Source organism: Balaenoptera borealis (genome assembly GCF_965194805.1).
Source record: "Balaenoptera borealis genome assembly, chromosome: 2".
NCBI lineage: Eukaryota > Metazoa > Chordata > Mammalia > Artiodactyla > Balaenopteridae > Balaenoptera > Balaenoptera borealis.
In genome coordinates this window covers 153,981,341-154,004,537 of record NC_138867.1, presented here as the reverse complement: position 1 = coordinate 154,004,537, position 23,197 = coordinate 153,981,341, and the positions used below count along the sequence as shown (strand labels likewise).

The 23,197-nt window shown below is 47.1% G+C and overlaps 1 protein-coding gene across 2 annotated transcripts in view; it reads left to right on the top strand.

Annotated features, from left to right (window-relative positions):
* Positions 1-23,197, top strand: part of SLIT3 (slit guidance ligand 3) — a 619,464-nt gene that overhangs the window by 460,865 nt on the left and 135,402 nt on the right. For both annotated transcript variants that reach the window (XM_082378749.1, XM_082378748.1), the window contains exons 7-9: positions 4,144-4,215; positions 10,142-10,305; positions 19,608-19,749. In XM_082378749.1, the coding sequence (XP_082234875.1) occupies positions 4,144-4,215; positions 10,142-10,305; positions 19,608-19,749 (378 nt within the window). The remainder of the gene's footprint in view (positions 1-4,143; positions 4,216-10,141; positions 10,306-19,607; positions 19,750-23,197) is intronic.

The following is a 23,197-nucleotide window of genomic DNA, read 5'->3' as shown; positions in this document are numbered from 1 at the left end:
AAGTTTCTAGAACAAGAGGCAATGGGAGGCTTGCTCAGTTATTTCCGGCTTTGGGTCCCTGAGTAGAAATGACAGAGAATATCTTTGCTGGAGTAACAAACTTGCCCTGAAAACAGGAGGCAGTGATAAAGTTGGGAGAAACTGTGAAAAGAAAGAGTAGTGAGTCCTGAATCCTCTAGGAGCTCGTTGCTACCCTGGGTAGGTCTCTCATGTCTTATAGCCTCAAATTGCTCATCTGTAAGATGGGGATAATAATTTCAACCTCAGTGCTTCAGGTACCAAATAAGATGAATGTGAAAGTATACTGTAAACCATAAAGGACCAAACAAACACAAGCTACAATAATAATAGCTAATAATTACCGATCACTGCCTATGAGCCAGGCAGTGTGCTAACAAGTGTGCTTTCCATGCCCTGTTTCAAGGGCGTGATGGTCAGCTGGATAATGTCCCCCCAAAGATGTTCATGTCCCCATCCCAGGAACTTATGAATCGTACCTTATGTGGCAAAAGGAACTTGGCATATATGACTAAGAAGCCTGAGATGGGGAGGTTATCCTGGATTATCCAGTCAGGCTCTAAGTGTCATCACACAGGTCCTCTTAAGAGGGAGGCAGGACATCAGAGTGAACAGTAGGAGATGTGACAACAGAAGCAAGAGGTTGGAGTGATACAGGGAAGGGGCCATGAGCCAAGGAATATGGTGGCCTCTACAAGCCGCAAAAGACAAGGAGATGAATTCTCCTCTTGAGGCCTCCAGAAGAAACACAGTCCCATGAACCCATTTTAGACTTCTGACCTCCAGACTGTATGAGAATAAGTTTATGTTGCTTTAAACCACAGAATGTGTGGTAATCTGTTACAGCAGCCTTAGACAACTAAGGCAGGTGTCATTTCTGGAGTCAGGCTTGTGTGGATTTAAGTCCTGGTACCACCACTTGCTCCATCCATGACATGGAGGTGATAGAAAGGTGCCTACCTCATGGGGTGGTTATAGAAATGAGATGACAAGTAGGACCCTCAGCCCAGTGCCTGCCTGGCATAAAATAAGCTCTCAGTTAATGTTGGCAATTATTAGTACCATCTCATTTAATCACCAGGAAAGCTCTGTGAGATCAGTGCTGCTATTTGCCCCATGTTACAGAGGAGGAAACTTAATAAGATTATGAAAACTTACTCATGGTTGCACAAGCTGTAAGTGGCAGAGGCAGAATCTAAACCAGGTCATTGCCTTTGAGGCCACGCTCACCCACTCTGCTCTTCTGCATCAGGGTTATGACAATGACATCTCCATCAAATGCCAGCTGCTTAGGCTGGGACACAAGAACCAGATAGAAAAGAATGCTCCCTGCATGGGCAAAAGCCACCAAGATTGGAAATCAAATAAATCTGTGTTTATTAGGGAAAAAGAAACTGTAGCTGCCATGGAGATCGGCATCCAAGAGGTTAGCAACCCTCTGACGTCCCTGGGCCAGGCAGCCCCACACAGCAAATCATGAAGGTCTGAATACTGTGTTTAGTCACTTTGGTTCTGGAATAATTGCTATTATCGTAAATGTTTTATAGCCCTCATTACGGCTCACATTTAAATATCAGTGTAGTCATACATTAATAAGTCATCGCTGCCGGACGGCTGCCGGATGCAGTTACAATCCAAGCCCGGCATATAACTGCGCTGTATATTCAGCTAAATTAGGGCTGGCTGTGAACTCAGCCTGATGTTGAGTTGCTGGGTATGTTTGGAAGGAAGCCTCTTTCCTGCAAAGGCTTCTTGCTCCTTGCTTTTGAGAGATAAGAGGGACACTCAGATTTTTGTCTGGTAGTGAGTCAACGACCCTAGCTAGGTATTCCCCAGGTGTGGAGCCTAGAACTCTGGGATGGATGGAAGTGGAAATGAAGGCATTGTTTCTGCCCTGGAGGCATTCCTAATCCGCTGGAGAGGGGGTGGGATGGGGAGCATAGCAGTCGCTCCTCAGAAACTCCCTACCAAGGCAGGAGAGCCCGGACCCGTGGGAAGGACCGATTCCTCCGCCCTGTCTGATGGCATGCTCTGAACACTTCCTGGGTGGATGGAGATAGGATGGATTCACACACACACACACACACACATGCACACACATACACACTTATAGAAAAGATAAGGCACATGAAACAAAATAGCTATGTAGGTTCAACTTCATAAAATGTCAAGTGTCTGAATTGGTGCATTAGTAAAGTTCCAGAGTGGGCAGAAGCAGGCAGTGTAAATTTGGTTCATTCCTCTTTATCATACTATATGCCTAAAATAATGCCAGACACAGGGCAGGTGCAGAAGAAATATGGGGGGGCGGGGAGGAAAAAGTATTAGGTTCTGTGCCTCTGTGTAAATAGATTTCCTCCTGGCCTTTTTGGCCAAAGGCCTTGAGGAATAGCCTGGGGTGAAGGGTATGTGGTCCCTGGAATCTTGCTGTGGACTAGTGTCCCCAGGGGAGAAAGCATGTGTGCGGGGCCCCTTGGGTGGGGTGGGGTGTGTGTGGGGGCCACTGTGTGCCAGGCAGAGCTCTGTTTATATCCCCTTGGGGGTTGGGGTTGTGTGAGGGGAACAGGAATGACCAGGACAGGACTAGATTCTCTCCACCAACGTCAGTTAAATGGTCGCCTCAATTACTGAGCACATACTGTCTGCTGAGCCTTTTACCAGCCTGTGAGGTAGGTACCATTGCCTGCCTCCTTCTGCCGATGCAGAACCTGTGGTTAAGAGATGTTGATCGTTGGCCCGAGACCTCACAACTAGGGTATAGAAGACTCAATCTGAACCGTGTATGGACCAGGCCTTGGGACTGTAGGAGTGCATAAGATAGAAAATGTTAGAGGGCGTTTTAAGAGGAAGATAATGTGTTTACCGAGAGCCAGGGGCAAAAGAAGTCTGTTTAACCAGTGAAGGCTTCCAAAGAAAGGCTCCTTCCTGGGCCGGTGGGACCCCGTGGGAGGGTAAGAGGAGGGGCTGGATGAGAAGAGGGTATCTGATGTGGCCTTGGAGGAGCACAGGAGAGGGAAGAGCACAGAAGCAAGTGGCCATCATGAAGGAGCGTCCCATGGGCTGTATCCAACTCCTGCCCTTTGGGATGCAAAGTGAGGCAGGTGTGGGTCAGAGAGCTGAGAACAGTCTTGCCGCGAACGGTTGCCTCTGTCTGCACAGTCACTGAAATAACCGACCCAGACAGGCCCTTCTGCTACATAACATTTCCACCTCTGCACATGGTTTTTCCTTGGCTGCCATGCTTTCCCTGGGCTCCCATAATAGGTCCTTCTAGAAGGGTAAGCCCAGGGCCGTACTTACCTACAGCCTGATTTCATTCTGGTCCATATATGGGGCTCATATCCCTCTCTTCCCTTTTCCCTGTACAAAGATACCAGTCAGTGCCAATGCTGCACTGGAGGAGTCTCCATCCATGGTCGTGGGGAGGCACAAGCAAGTAGAGACTTCATCCCTGTCCTCACAGAGCTCACAGACTCACTTCAGACAAGATGTGCTTAAAGAACCAGAAGATGGCTGGAAAATACTCATAAAATAACCTATCCACAATAGCACCCTGTATGAGGCAGTATGTATAATGGGCAGAGCAAGGAGTTTGGAGCAAGCTAGTGCTGGGTTCACATCCCATGTCCACAGCTTAATAGCTGTGAGTCCTTGGAAAAGTAGTTTTACTTCTCTGAAGCTCAGCTTCCTCATCTATAACACAAGGATAAAGCCTCCCCTGTAGGGTTGTGTGCAACTAAGCAAGATGTTTTGTATCTGTTTCCTTCTCTCTAAAATGAGGACAAGAATATGTAACTGGCCTTGTAGTTGTGGGAATCAGCGACGTTGTAATGAAGCACTCAGGACACGGTAGGATTTCAGGAAGCAACCTTATTGCTCCAGGTAGGTAAGTAAGTACTGAGAGGGCAGCAGAGGAAAGGAGGGATCCACCTGTAAAAGGAATCAGGGATTCTCTTATCATCTGGAGACCCGTCCACTTGTCTCCGGCTGCTGTACCAACTGACCCATGGCTGTTGATTGATGGTCCCTCTTGCAGTCACATCCATCCCTTCCCCACCTTCCATAAGCATCCTGGTACCCGCCACGCTGCTGCCCTGTTGACCTGTTTCTCCTCTCTCTCCGCAGCACTCTCAATAACAACAACATTAGCCACATCCTGGTCACCAGCTTCAACCACATGCCGAAGATTCGAACCTTGTGAGTAAAGGTCCCCTGCTTCCTCCCCCACCTGCTCCCCACCTTATGCAGCTTCAGAGCAACATTCTCAGCTGCTTGTAAAACCTCACCCTCGGTTCCTACATCCAAACGCCCCCTCCCTCTGCTACTGACTAAGGGGTGTTGGTGAGCGAGGGCAGATGTGGGGAAGGGTCACGGAGCCATCCATGGTTCTGAACCACCATCCTGCTTCAGGCCAACTCAATTCTCTTCACCCCGGGAATCTTCCTGGACTGGGGAAATCTTCTTTGTGTTTTCCACCTGGATGGAAAAGTTTATTGGTGTTACATCATCACCGAACTTTTAGAACAGGGATGTGATGATTCATCATTTGTTTAGTTCATGTCCTGTACCACCGGCAGTTCTAGCCTACTGCCAAAGGCTACAGTTGTTTCCCGCTCTGGGAACGGTGGAGGACGGGGAGTCTTAGCTGCTCCTTCACCCCATCCTCCCACCCGCCACACACCACACTTTCCTGCTCCCTGGATGATACTCTGGTATCAGAATGCAGTAACTCCGTTCTTTATCTTTAATGTGTTGGGTGGGCTCAAGCCTTCCAGAATGTGTACTCAGGAAGCAAATCTCCCCACGGCGCCCCATACCGAGAGCAGGTCTAGTGCCTTTGTTACCTGGGAAGTTGTCCTCTCTCAGCCAGAAATCCTTTTTCAGTTCCTCTGCAAATGTACTCTGCTGGCCTTTCCAAAGAGGTTCATACTTGATGTTTTTCTTGTGTTGGTGGAGCATCAATGGAGTTTATATCACGGCAGTAGGGGAGAGTCAGCCCCCAAGAGTAAAGTGCCCGGCACATAGTAGACAATAAATGGTATTTATAGTTATATTATTATTATCATCATCGTACTATTTATCCAGAAATCTGGATTAAAAATACCAAGCAACCAGCTTATCTATGGCCCCTGAGCAACATTGCATCCAAGCAGATGTGAAAATCCTTAGAACAGTGGTTCCCAAAGTGGGGGGTCCCTAGACCAGTAGTATCAGCATCACCTGGAACTTGTTGAAAAGCAAAATTGCAGGTCCCACCTCAGACCCATGGAATCAGAATCTCTGGGGTGGGCCCAGCCATCTGTTTTTAACAAACCCTCCAGGAGATCTCAGTACTCATAAGGTTTGAGACCCCTGCATTAGTGAGAAAGTGACCTTATCTCAGGTAAGAATGAAGCAAAGATCAATGAAGCAATTGATGAGGAGATGATACAGAGAGCCCTCAGAAGGACACAGAGTTGGGAGTCAGACAGACCTGAGGTTAAATACGAGCTCCGCCACTTACTCTGGGCAAGTTGCTTCATCTCTCTGTTCTTCATAGATAGTGAATTCATAAGCGCTTGCCTCAAAGTTATGGTGCGAATGACATGTACTAACATGTAAAGTGCCTGGTCATGGTGTCCACACAACAAATACAAGTTATTATATAGAAGGAGGATCCAAGCTCAGCTTCCATCATTGTGCCCATTTCTCCCTCTGATCCCTCCTGGGGTAGCAGAATTCAGCCAAGAACATCTATCTTCTTCCTTCCCTTTTAAAAGAGGGTGGTGGGACTTCCCAGGCAGTCCAGTGGTTAAAACTCCACACTCCCAAGGCAGGGGGCACGGGTTCGATCCCAGGTCGGGGAACTAAGATCCCACATCCTATGTGCTGCATGGTGCGGCATAGATAGATAGATAGATAGATAGATAGATAGATAGATAGATAGATAGATAGATAGATAGATTGATTAATTAAAGGGAATGGTGCAGGAGAAATCACTGGTTCCTCAGGGTGCCGGGCCCGCATCTCCCCAGGCGCGTGGGTTGAATAGGAGAAATACGGCTCTCGCCTGCGCAACCAGCAGTCCAGCTCCTGTGGGCTGCAGCTTTGTGATTTCTACCTCCCCTCCTGTTATTTTCAGTTGAAAAGCATCAATAAGAGAGCAGGGAGGGGTCCACGGGAGGCAGGGAAGATGGTGAGGTCTGGATCTTTGTCGGGGTGTTGTAAGGGTGGGGGAAGAGGGCAGGAGAGTTTTTTCTCCTTGTTTCTGCTGTCATACTTCCCTGTGGTCCTGAACACTCATCTGATGAGTTCAGATCAATCCATCAATCTCGTCTGTTCTCTTTGCTCCCTGCCTGCTGCCATTTTCTCTTTAGTTTAATTTCAGAGATGGCTCTGTAGAGAACTCCCCAGAGACTTGAGCTGACTAATCCCCCTTCACTGTAATTAAAGTGTGGTGGTGAGGGGGGAGCGCTGGTGGTGGAGAAAGGGGGAAGAGGAGAGAGGAAGGAAGTCGTAAATGGGATTTCTAAAGGAAAGCTTTTATATTGAATTCAGGAAGCCACATTTTATAGAAAATGAACGCTGACCCTCTCTAAAAGGATTTGCTGGAAATTTAATTTAGCATCTGTGGCTAAAAGGCACCTTTTACAAATTGGCATTTGTATTCATTCACCTTATCTTCTGTAAAAGTGGTTTTGCCAACATGAAATATGGTGTTTCTGTCCACAAAAGACCACAGAACAACTGACAGGAACCACCTAGCCACCTTGATGCTTTGGTGGCTAAGAAATGATAGCCTTGTACAGGCAGGGCCTTGGGTTGGGAAGAGCCTGAAGTCTGGAGCTAGTCTCCTCACAGTAAGAATAATAAGAGCAAACATTTCTTCGGTAGTTTACGGTGTCCCAGGCCTTGTGCTTAGCATTTTTCATGAATCATTTCAATCCTCACAATGGCCCAGGCAAGGAGGCACCATTAATATCCCCATTTTATAGATGATAACACTGAGGCCCAGGATTAGATTGCTGCCCAAGGTCAAAGTCGAAAAGCACAGAGCCTATGTCAGATTCTGGCACTATGACATCAGAACCTGAGCTTGTCCCGTTCAGTAGGAACAAAAGCAGAAGAGCATCAGGTGAGCTGAGGAAGGGGAGACCGGAGCTTCCACATGGCTGAAAGGCCACTGGAGGCCACCCTCCTTGTGTCATTGCCATCACAAAAGTTATTGAAAGTAATTAAGATTATGTCTCTTCTCACTCTAGAAAACTAGAAATACTCCTGGCAGCGTCTGGGCTCAAGTTTCAAGATAATCAAGATTCTTTTTCTTTTAACATTCGTATTTGGTATAACATTGCTCAATTTGATCTACGAAACATGATGTAAAAGGCAGCTTGAAAGACTCTGCCCAGCTCGACTCTCCAGCCCGTCTGCTGGGTAAAATTCCAAGAGGGGGAGATCTGAGCCTGTCCACTGTCCTGGGCTTTTGACAAGAGCATTCACATGGCTTCAAAAGCAGTTTGGGTCACCTCTTTTCCATGGTCCTACTTACGAGAGGAGAAATTCCTACAGAAATGGACAAAGGGATAAGGGCCATCTGTAGCAAGGTTAAAAAAGGAGGTGGCTTGGGGCTGGCCAGTGGGGATTAAGGAACAACCAACCTAATATAATCTTCCAAAAGGGAAACCGCTGACATTTTGATTATCCCAGAAATTAATCAGCTCAGTTAGGATCTGACTTACCTAAACCTCATTTTTGTTGTTCCATTGATCTCTTACCTCTGACTGGAACTGATGGGAATTTGTTTGCATTGATCCGCCTTGTTTCCTTAGCTTCCATACCTCAGTGCCAAAGAGGGCAACTGCCTTTCCTAATAAAAGCCAAACTCATTAAACGGCACACACACAAAAAAAACTCTGGCACCTCAGCCTGTGTGTGCCACTGCTGCCTACCTCTGCTCTGCCTTGTCACTAAGAACTGACCCACTGTCACTTTTTTCCTAGACAGCCTTTATACCTGGTGGTGTATTCCTGGCTGCGCAATCATCTCTCTCTCCCTCCCTCTCCCTCTCTCTCTCCCTCTCTCTCTCCCTCTCTCTCTCTCTCTCTCCTTTCTCTCTCTCTCTCTCTCTGTCTCTCAACAGCTCACTGATGGGTCAGGAGACAGATCATTTTCCCTCATGCTGCAGTTTCCCAAAAAGTCCCAATGCAGAAAAGGAATTCCCTCCTCCCCTTTGTACTCTTTGGGAAAGAGTAACCAGTAACCAGCTCCAAGTCCAACACCAGGCCCCCCTCCGTCCTTGGCACAAAGTGGTCATCTTTGTTGAATACACAGAGGTCTTGCCTTCCTTCTTAGAACAGAGGTCCTTCCCTCCAGGTTAGGATTTTGCCTCCCCTCCCCCTTCCCACCTGTCGTACCTCTTCCTGGAGTGCCAAACTAAGAGGGAGACAGGCTTGTTTCCACAGCATCGGGGCCTGAGCTTTGACGCTCAGAGGCGAGAATTCCTTGGGGCCCATTACAGGCACACTGTCTTGGTCCTGGGGGTCTATGCAGTTGTCTTTGACTTTTAAGAATTGGCTCTGAAATACAAAAAGAAAATTATAACATCAAAGTTAATCATGTTTAAACAAAATCGTAAAAAATCTTTTCAAATATGTTTCAGCAGAAAAAAATGGCATTCTAGGTGGGATATGGGTTTGTTCAGTCAGTCTGATATTATGGGACCTGGGACCCCCACCCTGAGTCTGCCAAGGTCCCTGGTGGCCCTGGCCTGCCCGAAGTTTGCACCCGTGCAGGGCCAGGGAGACTCTGCTGGCAGGCAGCGCAGATGGGCTACACTTGGCCAATGTTTAGCAATGTTGACCTTACACTAAGTGGAGTGTGGTCAAGAGCTCTTCAGCTCTCTCCATTTCAGACACGGATGTAGCCTGAGCCACTGCTTCGGTCTGCCACTCAGTATTAACTGGCATGACACAGAGTACTTGCAAGTCCCAAGATATTGCTGGCTGGTGCACGTGCAGAATGGGGCAGTTGAAATTTGCATCAGAAAGCCAAGTATATGATAAGCTGTCGTGACTAAAACTCACCTACCGCCACTGCTAATGATCTAAGTTTGTAGGGACTGTGGAAGTTGGAAACCCCTGATGCAGAAACCTTGGGGAAGAACCTTTAGGAGCCCCTGGGTATCCTTAGGTTGCCCTCCAGACAGTGGAAAGGAAATTCAACTTAACCAGATGAGGCTCCCCTCAGATGTGGAACCTGAAGATCCCTCTCAGGAATCTTATTCACTCCAGGGTGAGAAGCTGATCTGGAACCACAGCTACTAGAGGGAGAAAGCCCAAGAGTCCTGAAGATGGATAAAAATCCTTTTCAGAGGCACCAAACCAGTCAGAATAGCACATACACCAGGTGGACTTGAACTTGGGAAGGCTAGGCAGGGCACTCTGGGGAAAGTGCTGTGGATTACAAGAGTCTGTAAACACCTTATTTAAATAGGAGGATGAAGAGAAGGTGCATCCTTCAGAAAGTACCCTTCTCTCTGTGCCCTGCTTACCCTGGCTAGAGCACACAGCGGTATTGGTTTTAGGCTCGCCAGCGTGACACACAGGGGGTCCATTAAAGCGACACTTAGAGAGAAAACGAAGGAAGGAGAGAAAAGACAACAGCAGGTCTCGGCCACAGTTCACCACAGACTGGAGCGTGGAGATTAAGAAACTGTTGTAAAGCATCTGTAACCAGGGCTAGCTAAAGTACGGAAAGCTACACCTGAGTCACCGTTTTGGAAGTTTGACCTGAATCAGGATCATTGCTGTAATAATGTCACCCTCCCTCTTCTATGTGTTGAGCCTTTCCTGAGTGGGAGAGAAAAGGGTGGAATTACTATTAAAAAATGGGAATTGCTCAGAACCCTGGAGGCCTCCATTGGATGTGGCCGGCACGAGAAGATGACTGTCATTTGTGGCTTGGCAATAAGAGGGTTGAGGCTCCTGTGGGGATTCCGCGGTGCAGAGGGCAATGCTCCCCTGGGCTCCCGAGGATTGTCACACTGGGCAAAGGGCACGGAGGTTCAGCCCTCTCTATTCAGACAATGGCACCCTCCCCACTTCCTGCTGTGACATCATCTTCCCTCTGTCCCTCCCTCTCCCAGGCGCCTCCACTCCAACCACCTGTACTGCGACTGCCACCTGGCCTGGCTCTCGGATTGGCTGCGACAGCGGCGGACCATTGGCCAGTTCACTCTCTGCATGGCTCCTGTGCACCTGAGGGGCTTCAACGTGGCGGACGTGCAGAAGAAGGAGTACGTGTGCCCAGGTGAGGTGACCCCACCACTCCCCTCCCCTCCTGTTCTGTGACTCGCCCACCTGTGAGCTCTCCTTAACATCACCTTGGCCTTGAACGCACACCCCAGCCCAGAGCTCGGTGTGGAGCCTCGCAGGTTGCCCCAGCATTCGCCAGTCACTTAAAAGAACTCTAAGGTGCCTCCAGGGGTTCCAGAAAAGAAGCTCTTGCCATCTGATAAAGGAAAATGCTCAAGGAACTCATGAATCACTTCCTTTTAAGCCTCAGAGTCCATTAGGTACTTGAGCATTGGCCAAACCCGTTCCTATCGCCCATTTGCTCCTAGAAATTGAGAGTCAGGCTAATAGAGGCTATGGGGTCAGCCTGCTTGGCTGGAAATCTTAGCTCTGTCTGTTAATGGTGTGTGACTTTGGTAAGTTACCGCATGTCTGCAAAATAGAAAAAATTGCAGTCCATAACTCCAGAGATGGGTGGGAAGATTAAATGAAGTAATGCATATAAAGCACTTAGCATAATACACAGCACTTGGTAAGAGCTAATGAATGGAGCTTAATTATTATAGTTTAGTGGACCCACAAAATGCTGAGCAAACACGAGAGTTTGATCTGTGGGTAATCGAACTGTAAGAGAAGCACAGGTGCCCATGTAGTACAGAAAACAGAGCTGTGCTTGGACATGACTGAAGGCAGCTCATCTCTCCAGGACGGGAGGTGGCTGAGTGGCCTGAGAAAAGCTTCCCAGAGGATGTCACCTTTGCCTTGGGTCCTAAATGTTGTTTGCTTGTTTGTTTTTACTTTTCATTGACATTGCCCAATCCCATCCATTCTTCCCTTTTCTGGTGGCAAGGAAGTAAGCTAATCTCTTGATTTCCTCAAAAAAAAAAAAAAAAAAAAAAAAAAAGAGTATTCAGTTGAGGAGTTCCCCAAAGATGCATTCCTGAGATCCAGGAACTCAGTCCTGGAATTGGGACCCAGTGGCTTCTAAAGGCTGATCTTGGGGCTCTGGTGTGTAGGAAGGGAAAAGGTCAATGAGGAGCTTAGCGTGGGTGGGGACTGCACTTTTCACCTTTTTTTAATTGCTGCCCACTTTCCGTATGGAAGGTTTATTGAGCCCACTATGCGCTATGGGACCCCCATGTGACCAGGAGTGCAGACTGGCCCTCTTCTGCTCTTAGGCTGCGTTTGCCATATATAGGAATTTTCCTTGAATTCAACTTTATCTCCCTGATCTGCTGCTTTCTCCTGTCATGTTACAACTTTATCAAGTCATTTAATACCCAAAAATATTTTAACATGTTTCAGAGCAGTACCTCAACAATTTCCTATAGACGCCCACTTAGAAATCACTTTCCATCAAACACATAATAAAACCGTTTATCACACAGACACCCAACTCAAATATAGTGACTGTAATTACAGTAATTATTAGGCAAAGGGTACAATATCGGCATAAGTGCCAGTGAAAGAAATAATTACAGAGTGCAGGAGTCATCCAAAAGCTATTGAGAAAAACTAATTAGGGAGAAGGTTAAAACACATTATTACGGGTGGGTACCAAGTTTAAAGCTGCGCACCAACACGAAGGTGCTTCGTCATGAAAGCACCTTCCCATCAAGGGAGTGCCGAGACATTGCTTACCCAGCAGCAGTCAGGACCCAAAACCCAGGGCCGGTAAGGCTGATCCTCCTGGGTCCTGGAAACGTTACTGCCCCAGGTCTCCCTCCTCTGAAAAAGCTGGATCTCACAGGTGGGTTAATAGTTACATAGGTGACTGTGACCTTTATCATATCCCCTGTTTATAGCAATCAAGCCCATTGCTTGTGATGGGCTGTAACTTCTTCATACGAGGCCAGGTGTCTTTTAAGGACACGAGAATTTAATCCACAGACTGCAGACATGAATATGCTGTGAATCTCCACCCTCTCACTAGTATAGTATGAATTTAAGGGAGTGACATATTAGGGCCCCTATGCGTGGGGGATTTTTTAGATGCTTTTCCCAGGCTCTCAAGGCTTCAAAATAGGATGCTGTGCAGGGTAACTTTCTGAAAAGTAAGTCAGATACAATGGCGGGGGGAACTGGTGAACTGAACATCTGTAACGAATGAACAACCGCCCTCATTAGCGGGGTTCAGGAGGAGCACCCCCTCCCAAAAGTACTACGTCTTTCATGATTTGTTCAGGGTAGTTGGTGAGACTGTGATAAAAGGATGCCAGAGGAAGCAGCGTGGAGCAGGACTCAGCCTGTGCACGCACAGGAGGTCAAAGAAACGGGCTATTTTCAGGTACCCACCAACCCGCCTACCATGAGATGCAGCCCACCTCTGAGGGTGCAGGCCCTGCCCCACAGCAGAGCCCAGCAAGGCATCCGAATGAGGTGGTCTGGGACAGACCTGCTGGCCATTGTTGAAAGCTGCAGAACCACCAGGGTCCCTCCTCATCCAAGCTATTCCTCCCATAACCCGCAGGAGGAGGACTTCAGTCGAGAAAGGAGGAGCATGAAAATCTCTTAAAAAATAGAAGTCGTCTGCTCAGGAGAAAAAAGGGCATGGGGCAGCACTTAAACCATCCCTATGCGTATTCATCACCAGTGGCCCCTGTTGAGGCAGCCTTAGAAAAACCTCCCTGCGCCCCTACACGGTATCGAAAAATTCACCCAACGCATGACTCCAGAGACAGGAAAGAGCTTTATCTCTCTCAGCCTGTGACAGCCCTGCCTGCCCAAGTTCCTGATATCTCCCTTTGAATTAAATCCGGCTGTCTGGAGCCCAGCCTTTTCTCCCCAGAAGTCCAGGCTACTGGTTCCTTATCACTGCAGCTAACCCAGAAATTTGCTAGTAGCGCACTCTGGCAAAATTCATCCCCTCTGTCAACGGTCCCCTTCAATCAAAGGCATTTATTTTCCTCGCCTGGGGAGAGAGCTGGGCATTTTTCACAAGGGTGGGAGACTCTTATTTATTATTAACAGTTTTCTATGATATACAGCAGGACTGCTTAGTTTCCTTTAGCTCTTGCTGAAGGGATTTCTCTGTTAATTTTCCTTGTTTTAAGAGGAAGTTAGGACCCTAGGACTAGAAGAGTCCCTCAGTGGACGTTATGAGTTCATACAGCAGATTGGAGAAAAGGTTCTGCTTTGGCCATGATTAGGCTCACGTGAGTTGCAAGTTGAATTTTTTTTTCCATCCTTAGCTAAAGGGCTTATTTTGGAGTTTAAACTTTAGGATTTGTCTTCCACGTGTCAATTTTCTTATCCCTTAATCTGAGAAAGTTTCTACCAGTTACAATTTGTAATTCAAGGGTAGTAGCTAAATATTTGACCTCTTGAGTCAGTTATCTCTTTCCTCTGAATATCTTTGAACCCATTGGTTTGTCCACCCGTTTCACATTTATCCGTCCTTTGCTTTTGAATGTGAGATATATTTTCATGAAGATTAATCTTGTCTTCTAGTAATAAGGCGCCGTGTCTTACATTTTTTTCCGGTGCCCCAATACCTAGAATAGTGCTGGATCCTAATAGCCTCGCCTCTCAACAAACTCTTCCTCAGTTATTATTAAAAATGAAACAGGTGTATCTCCTTGGAAACAAGAAACTTTCCCCTTCTACTTCTTTTTTTTTTTTTTTTAATTTGAGACTAGTTACTAGGTATAAAGATAATTAAGGTGAGCCATGACTAGCCACCCATTTCCTTAGGAGGTTTTAATTAAAACACCATAATTGGACATTGCAGGAATGAGATTATTAGGTTTATTTAGCCATTCTCCAAATTATCATGCCTCTGGTATTTAAATCATGTTCATTTATATTCTCATCATAATTGCTCAAGTCCCATTGTCATTGCAGTCTGTTGTTGGCTTTTGAAAGACCAGAGGCCAACAGGGATGCTTAATTTGAATACTGGAATTAATTTATTTCCACGCACTCACGAGGCCAGTAGATTTTCCAACTCTCCGCACTCTACTGGGCGAAGTTCTCTTTAAAGACAGAAAGCAAGAAACAACGGCTCTAACGCAAGAGTGTCCAGCCATCTCCAGGGTAGCTGACACAATACATGTCTCACCCCTGAGCCTCCTTTCCTGCCTCCTGAGATTCCAAGGCTTTGACGGTTTTCCACTTCATGGCAATAGAGAGGCAAGGTGGGTGTCTTTTTGGCAGAGGAGATGGTAGAAGAGCCCTTCTATTATGGGAATAATAATAATGGATCTACGACAGGGGTTTTATGAGGGTCAAGTGAGGTGATATATACAAAGCACTCAATGCAGTGCATAGGAAACATCCTATAAACGTTAGCTACTATTATGAGAATGATGGTCATTATTAGATTGGCCACGACTGTGTCCACGGGCAGGTACGCTCCTCTCTCAGGGCTTCTGTTTCCCCACCATCTCCATGGCCCTCTCTGGGTCTGGAGTTCGGTGACCTCTGCCCCACTCATCTGGGCAGACAAGTTAGGGCCTTTGGCTTTCAGGGTGATGATCATTCCCATTTGCCAATGAGCAGAAGAACAAAGATGGGGTCAGAGCTGGGCAGGAGTCATTTCCCTGGTCACTGCTCCATCTTTCTTCTTTCTCAGAACCAGAGGGAGAATTGCGCAGTCAGCAGAGGGAGGGTAATTTGTACAATGTCCATGCCGGTGACCACAGGTACTTGCCCTGTGAGAGGTCTAGCTGGGAACGCGTTCCTGGCCTCTCGCTCGTTGACAGCCCCCTGGGCTGGGAAGCAGCTCCCTTGATGACCAGTAAGAGCAGGAAGGGCCAGCACCTCCGTTCCCCCCGAGCTCTGCTCTGCCCTCCCTCCAGACATCAGGCCACAGTCCAGGGAGTCTTAGGAGACATCTGAAGGGAGGCCGGGCATCTCAGCTTCCTCCTTGTTTGGCACAGAGGTGGCTTTGGCTCCAGATTGAAATTCCAGAGCTGCAGTGATTAAGGAAAGGTGAGATGGGCCCCCAGAAGAAAGACAGGTACTCGGCCCACATCCCCATCTCCCTACTCTGATCAGGACATCCTTCCACCCCAGGGCAGTAGCATTTTAGCACTGGGATGGAAGAGTTCCGAGAGCAGAGAACCTGGGCACTTATTTTAAAATGAAGAAAGGAAGAACAAGTCCACATGCACTCCTAGGTTTATAAGAGAACGTCTTAGAAAGTAGATGACAGGGGGTCTGCCTGCTAGTTCATCAATACGCTCTGATTTAAGGCCCTTGCTGTGCCAGGGAGAAGAGGCAGTGGTACCAGTCGGCAGGCTCCCTCGAGGACCGTGAGGATTCACAGGCCCCCTGAGAACGCATCATACAACAGGGACACACACGTGCATGCAGGCAGGCACACACCTAGAGAGACCCTTTCCATCAAGGAGACGCAGAGACTCCTTCTACCCCAATATAAAAACTCTGCTCCCATTCCTCTCTGCTTCCTAGCTTGTAGTCATAGAGTTTGCTGGGTAGAAAGGTAGGTGTTTCCTCGCTTTGTCCCCCTTGGAAATCTCCTATCTCCTGCATCACTCTCTTTAGCCTCAACGTGTGTGCACAGAAAAGGCTGGGGGGGATGGATTTACTGACAGAGGTCGACAGAGGACCTAGGACACCTGACCTGCGCAGGTGAGCTAGTCTCAGAGGGGGCCTCAGGGGACTGGACAGATGGCCTTTGCTGTGATAGAAAGACCTGAGCTTCAGGCGTGAGAGTCCTGTCTACCCATTGCCACTCCGTTTCCCCACTCTGAGGCTGATGTTATGGACCAGCGCCCAGGGCACTCAGAACTCAGGGAGCCTCCCCTCACGGTCCTTCCAGAAGAATCGTTCACGTCCGTAGCTTGGTGGCATTCAGTCCCCATGTCTCTAAGGCTTCTGGGGCAATTTTATCCATGTATTCATCCTCTCACTCACCCAAGGTGTGTTTATTGAGTGTTTTGTGCCAGGCCCTCTTTTAGGCACTGAGGATATAATAGTGAATAAGACAGAAAAGGTCACTGACCTTGTAGAACTTACATGCTAGTCTCACTCTGTCCAGAGACAGAAAGCAAAGGGGAAGGACTTCCACCACACAGGACTTAGAGGCCCAGAGGGAAATAGGCTTGGTCCCTCCAGCATTGATTAAGGGAGAATGTTTCCAGGGAAAGCAAACTCATCTTTCAACCCCGGCTTAAACCTAAAGTGTTTTGTTTCAACAAGAGAGTAGCATCCTTGCCATGTGTGAATACCTAGCTGGGGAGCTGCCAGCCCAGGATGCTGACACAGACTATAATTACCGTTGTTTCTCTCTGCGTAATTAAAGGTGTTGTTAGTGACCTGGTTAAGGAAGCTTTTCAAATCCTTTTTGGCCTTGACAACATCCTTTGCAATGTAGCACACCCTTTCTTCCAAATCAGAGCCACCCTGTGAAAGACACAGCTCGTTCCCAGAGGGACTCAAAGCTGCAGCCTGGGTCTGGTTTAAACAGAATTCATTTCAGCACAGAAGTCAGAAGGGGTACCTTTGAAGAAACTCCATTTCAGAACTTTCTGTTGCCCATGTGAGCCCTAAAACATAACGCCTTTCTTCCGCCCTTTTCTGACACACCCCACTAAGTAATATTTTGACAGATCAAAAGAGGGACGGCCATCGGATACCCTGTGCCTCAGTGGATGGAAAGAAAGGCAAGTGCTCAGGCTTAGAGCTCCTTGAAGCCCCTGATGCTTCCTATCCAGGAAGGTGCGGGGTGTGGTGTGTCTCCCTGGCTGGTCAGGCACCCGAGCCCCTTGATATGCAGGGCCAGGCATGGCAGTTTTCTTTGGGGAGCACCATCTACACTTCAAAAGCCCTGACACCTGCAGTCCTGGCGCTCCCAGCCTCCTTGGGAGGATGCAGGTGAGGGGACGCGAGCCCTGCCCACTGTAGATCCTCTTTGCCACCTGCAAAGAGATGCAGCAGAGGAGGGAAAGCTTTTAGGTATCTTCTGCTCCTTCTGCTTCCATTTTTCTGAAGAACAGTAGTCGATCTCTACACCCAGAAAGGACTTCAGAAGTCATGCAGTCCAAACTTCACCAAGATGGCAGCAGAAAAGCTCAGGGCGGGGGGATACTGTGACTTGCCTGAGGTCTTGTAGATAATTCGTGGCAGAGTCAGACCCATTATTAATAATAACAACAACAGGACTTCCCTGGTGGTCCAGTGGTTAAGGCTCCATGCTTCCACCACAGGGGGCGAGGGTTCGATCCCTGGTCTGGGAAGTTCTGTGTTCCGCATGGTGCAGCCAAAAAATAATGATAATAATAATAACAAAAACAATAGCAAATAACACGACTAAGCGCTAACTCTGTGCCGTGCCCTCTTCTAAATATTGATACTTTACATGCATTAATTTCCTTTGCCTTAGCAATAAAGCCATGCTATGAAGTAAGTATTGTTGTTTCCCCCATTTTACAGGTGGGGAAAACTGAGGCACGGGGACATAAGGATAATAGGATAGAACCAGGGTTCAAATTGAGCCAGTGGGACTCCAGAGCCCACACTCTTGGCCACAACAGTCTCATTCCTGATCTGAGGTTCTTACAGGCTGGCTCTCTGGGGTTGTCATTTTCTCAGAAATGTAAAGACTTTCCCAGTTTGGAACAAAGCCAGCACCACCTCTCTATCTAAGAGAATGTTCCACTTGGGGATTTTAATGTAAGTTGTCATCTCTCTGGCATTTTCGATGGTCTCTGTTAGATCCACTAGTGTGACACTGGAGAGTTTGAAGTCCTTGTACCCTAGACAAGAATATTTGCTCGAATGTTCCACCTAAGAGGATGTTTTTAAATTGTGTGTATGTGTGTGTGTGTCTGTGTGTCTGTGTGTGTGTGTGTGTGTGTGTGTGTGTGTGTGTGTGTGTGAAAGTGAGGCCAAGGGAAGTAAGAATCTTTGGTCACTGGGTTGCACTTATGGCAAAGTAAATGTTCCAAATTAAGCCATAGGCACCGATTTGAGTCTTGCAGAAGGACCACCCCCAGATATAGGGACTGTTGAACGTGGAGAGGGGAGCCTCTGCTTTAAGGCTCACTCACTGTCCAAACGAGGACGTGCCCCAGGCCCGGTCAGTCCTCTGATTCTACCACTGTAGCTAGACTCGCTCTGGCTTCCCAGCCTCAGCCTCTCCAGTGAACAGGGGCCAAACCAAAATCATCTTTACCTACAGATATTTTCCATGTTTCACGTTTAACCTCTGTCCAAGAGCCCCCAGCCAGACGGTCCGTGTCTGAGCAGTGAGGGTGTTTGCAGGGTTAGTCTGAGTTTGGTCCCAGCCCATGGCCCTTTGCTCAGGGAGGTGGATCTGGAAAGACATTGAAATCATCCCTGCTGGCTGGATCCCCAGGTATAGGATAAGGTCCTGAGAAGGCCATTGGGTTGAGTTTACCTTTTGGACCACAGTGTCCACATTTGAAAAACTAACCACAGGTTTGCGATTCTTACCTCACTTTGAAGAAACAGTCATAGCGTGAAAACTTATACAGTGTCTTTAAAATGTTTGAATTTATTTCTGTTAGCAATTTAGTGTGACCACCAGAGAAAGGGATTAAGATTCTTATGACTCTTTGAATCTTGCATTAGTTTGCTAATATGTTTATCTTCATTCGGCTTTCTAAATAAGCTCCTCCCTTGCCATTTTCTTGGGTTTTTTACCACTTTGCGTTAAATTCACATGGGTTCTCACCTCAAACAAAACTAAGACTCCAAAATATGTAGTAACTTATTCATTTTTTCTAGTGAGATAAGTTTTATTTGCATGTTCTTGGGACATAAAAGCTGTTTAAAAAGGCCTTGGATGTCGCTGTTGATGGCTCTGTTGACACTTGGACAACATCAGTGCCCCAAATGAGGAAATTCTGTCACCTTTTCTCTTCCCACTTGGTTTTGATAGTGACTTCCAGCCACTTGAGAAAGAAACGAAGATGTGTCTACATGCGGTATCCAAGCCCCAGATAAAAGCCCAAAACCCTGGAATGTCATTCAGACATTGGACTCCCTGAAAAAGTAGTCCCAGCGTATGCTCTTTGCATTGCAGTGGCATATTTTCATGTGTGATTGATTCTGAGAGCAACTCTGTCTCTGAAAGACTAAGGATGAGGGGATGACAGAGCAAGTGGAACAATCTACAAATGGTCAGGTCAAGAGTAGACTCTCTCCTCTTGGCTAAATGTTTAGCCAGCAGCAGCTGTGTCTCCATCTGAGGGCCGATGTTAGTTGGTGATGATTTTTCAGGTAGCTCATCAGGTAACGCTGCCTCCTTGGGAAGCCGGTTAAGAGACACAGAAGCCCAGGCGCCTCCTGACACTGACATGAATTGACCATTGTGTTCTGGTCCCACAGGCCCGCACTCGGAGCCTCCATCCTGCAATGCCAACTCCATCTCCTGCCCTTCAGCCTGCACTTGCAGTAATAACATCGTGGACTGTCGAGGGAAGGGCTTGACGGAGATCCCCGCCAACTTGCCAGAGGGCATCGTTGAAATGTAAGTGCCTGCCTGCTGCCCTCTGTCCCTGGCGAGTTCGCCTCTTGGTCTCAGCCAGTCTCCCACAGGCTGGCGGCATGCTGGGCTGTTAGAGCTGACTGTTGAAAGCACTCAGCAATCTCTTTGCTCTCTTTCCAGGCTTTCCCAGGTATGATAGCTCAGGGGTTAAGAGCATAGATTCTAGAGCACAGTCAGCAAATGACAGCCCATGGGCCAAGTATGTCCACCACCTATTTTTGTAAATAAAGTTTTATTGGAACACAGCCACACCCATTCATTTATGTATTGCCTATGGCTGTTGTTGTAGGGCATTATTGAGTAGTTGTGACAAAGGAACTTACAGCCCACCAAGCCTAATATATCTTCTGTCTGGCCCTTTGCAGTAAAGGTTGGCCAGTCCCTGCCCTAGAGTCACCCCGGGATTATATCCTGCCTCTACCATGTACTAGCTGTTTGTGATTATAGGCAAAATAATTGCTCTCCCTCGTCTCTAGTATTCTCATTTATAGTATGTGATAATTATAGTATTACTCAACGGGTCATTGTGAAAACTAAATGAAATACCACATGTAAAGCACTTAATATAGCCCTTGACACAAGGGCAAGCCTTCTATAAAATGGTGGTGGAGGAGGAAAGTATACGAATAATGAACTGATTTCACAGCTACTATTACTGAGCAAGAGACTGAGCTCTTAATCATCTCAAATCAGATTATTGTCATCTAGATTAGACCTTTGGGTAATGAGACAAGATTGTGTGTGTCTATGTGTGTGCACAGGTGTCCAAAACTCCAGTAAAATTTGTTTGTCCATGTAGCTTAATCTTGTCCACTCTTCTCTCATATGTTAGAAAATGGCCAGTGTCTCATTCTGGATTGAGTAGAGGGTCAGTGAACATTGACCTGAAGATCACTCTTTACATGACAATAACTGTTTTCACTTCTACCTTCATCTTTAGATGGCTTTATTAAACACATGATTAGATGGAACCCCCCCAACTACAAACACCATTAGATAAAATCCCTCCAAATAAAAGATATTGTATACATTTCCCTCACCTCTCTGCTGCATCATCTCCTCTCCCTACTCCCCCTCCCCCTCCTCTCCTTCCTCCTCCTCCCTTTTCCCCTCCTCCCCCTCCTCTTTCTCCTCTTATGCATGCCCTTCTGTTCCCAATGCATTCCAATAGATGACCCACTGACCCTTTCATTCATTCATGCATTCATTCAACAAACATCTATTGTGAGCCCACTGTGGTCCAATCATTGTTCTGTGCTTAGGGAGCAGCAGTGAACAAAATAGACCAAATTTCTACCTTTATGGTGCTTGCATTCTAGTTGAGGGAAGAGTACAATAAACAATAAACTGAACAAAGTAAATTAGATATTATGTTAGAAGATGGTAGGTTCTATGCAGAAAAATAAAGAAGTGAGTGAGAGAAAAAGCAAGTGGATATCTGGAGGAGAGTATTGCAAATAGAGGGGACAGCATGCACAAAGGCCCTGAGGTAGGACTGTGCCTGGTATACCAGGAGGCCAGTGTGGCTGGAGTGGAGTAAACACAAGGAAGAGTGCCAGGAGATGAGGTCAGAGGGGTAATGAGGGGCCAGATCATTTTAATGACTTTGTTTCACCCTGATTGAGATGAGAAGAAACATATAACTTACAACAGGGGAGCCTTCGTTTCTTCTTTCTTCAGTTGCTTTGCCAGCTTTTCTCTGATTCCCTTTAAAACGTTCTTTCCCAGCCCCAGTGGACACAACCCATGCCTCCACACCCTTCCTGCAGGCAGGAGCGAGTCAGCCACAAGTGTTTTTTTGGCCCTGACATCCACACCTTCTGTACCTTCCTCCACCTTCACTCAGCCATCAGTCTTCTTTTAGCAAAAACCAACAGTGAATTCCCTTTGTGTTTTACCGTGACTTGCCTTCACTCCTTGTGGTCCTTTGCTGTAGCCTTGGAGAGCCCTTCCTTCCCGGGACTTCACTTAGACCTCACACCTGTCCCGCCCATCCCCACCCCCTGCCCTTCGTCCCCCATTTCCCCCTACGCCTGTCCCTCCTCTCTGCCTTTTCTGTACCGTTCCCCCTTCTCTTTTTCTCCCTCCCTTGATCCGCCGCCCCGCTTCTTTCCCTCTCTGCACCCACGGTCTTCCCACTTTCCTCCCCAGCCTGGTCTCTTTCTCCACCCAGTTAACCCTGTGTTCCTCGTCACAAGAGCCGTCCCCTCCATCCATGCCAGGGTAGGACTCTGGGCCTCCCAACAAGGGTGTCAAGACAGAATTCCTGCCAACATTCATCTCATTTCAGATTCCCATAGCACGTTGCTTTCTTTCTCTGCCCCGCCTCGTTCCTTTCCCCTAACATCTGCCAGTTTTTATCTTTTCTCTTTGTCAACCACAGACCTTCCGCTGACCAGGTCCCAAACCCCAGCCCTGATTCAGGAGCTCGGGCCTGCCCGCCCTCCTCTCCCACTCCACACCCCTATGCCTCCAGCCTGGGCCTCACGGGCACACAGCTCAGGTGTCTGGGGGAGAGAGATTACAGACGTCCCCACTGGAGATGCGACCCATGGAGGCCAGACCATACCTGGGCCGTTGGGCCTACACCTGGACATTGAATTTTAAAAGGAACATTGACAAGCTAGGCTAGTTCTTTCTGAAAGGCTGTCTGATTATTACTGAGTTTTTCCTTAAATGAGGTCAAGTAAGAATAACAAGAACAATGTGATATTTTTCCATTGAGCAAAAATATTCCATTTCAGGAAGTGTCCTTTGTTTTAAATTTCTAGACTTCCTTACTCTGTTATCATTGTTGTTAAAAAATACTCTTCATTTTATAAAATGATGGCCACTGAAGGATGAATATGTGTGTGTAATATAAATATGTGTTTAATCATATGTGTCATTATTATATAATTATAAATATAAGTCTATATATAAATGTTATATATAACAGACACACAGAGGTTGCCTTAATTGACAAAATAAGAGGTCTGTAACCACCTAGCCTATGAAATCTAGAAGTCTGGGAATGGCCAACCTAGCTAGAGTACTTCTAAAAATAAGCAGCCACAAACAACAAGCATGGTCTTAAGAGTGTAGACCATGAATTCAGGCAGACCCACATTTTAGCTCTGCCCTGCCTTTTAGCCATTGGCAAATAACATTTCTGAGTCTTGGTTTACTCAACTGAAAAATTTGGAGGCTAGTGGTACCATCTTTATGGTTCGTGTGAAAGTGAAATGAATATATGCTATCAGATGCTTAGTATTGGGTCTGGCGCATAGGATATACTATGTTAGCAGCGATTGGTATTATTTTACTACAACTGCAGCTACTACTGCCACCACTTTTATATTAGGCATGGTGAGAAAGGTTGGAAACCACATCACAGGAGCTGAAGCTACCTGCGTAAGATCCCTCCATAAAGCTCCGTCAGTTCTTTGAA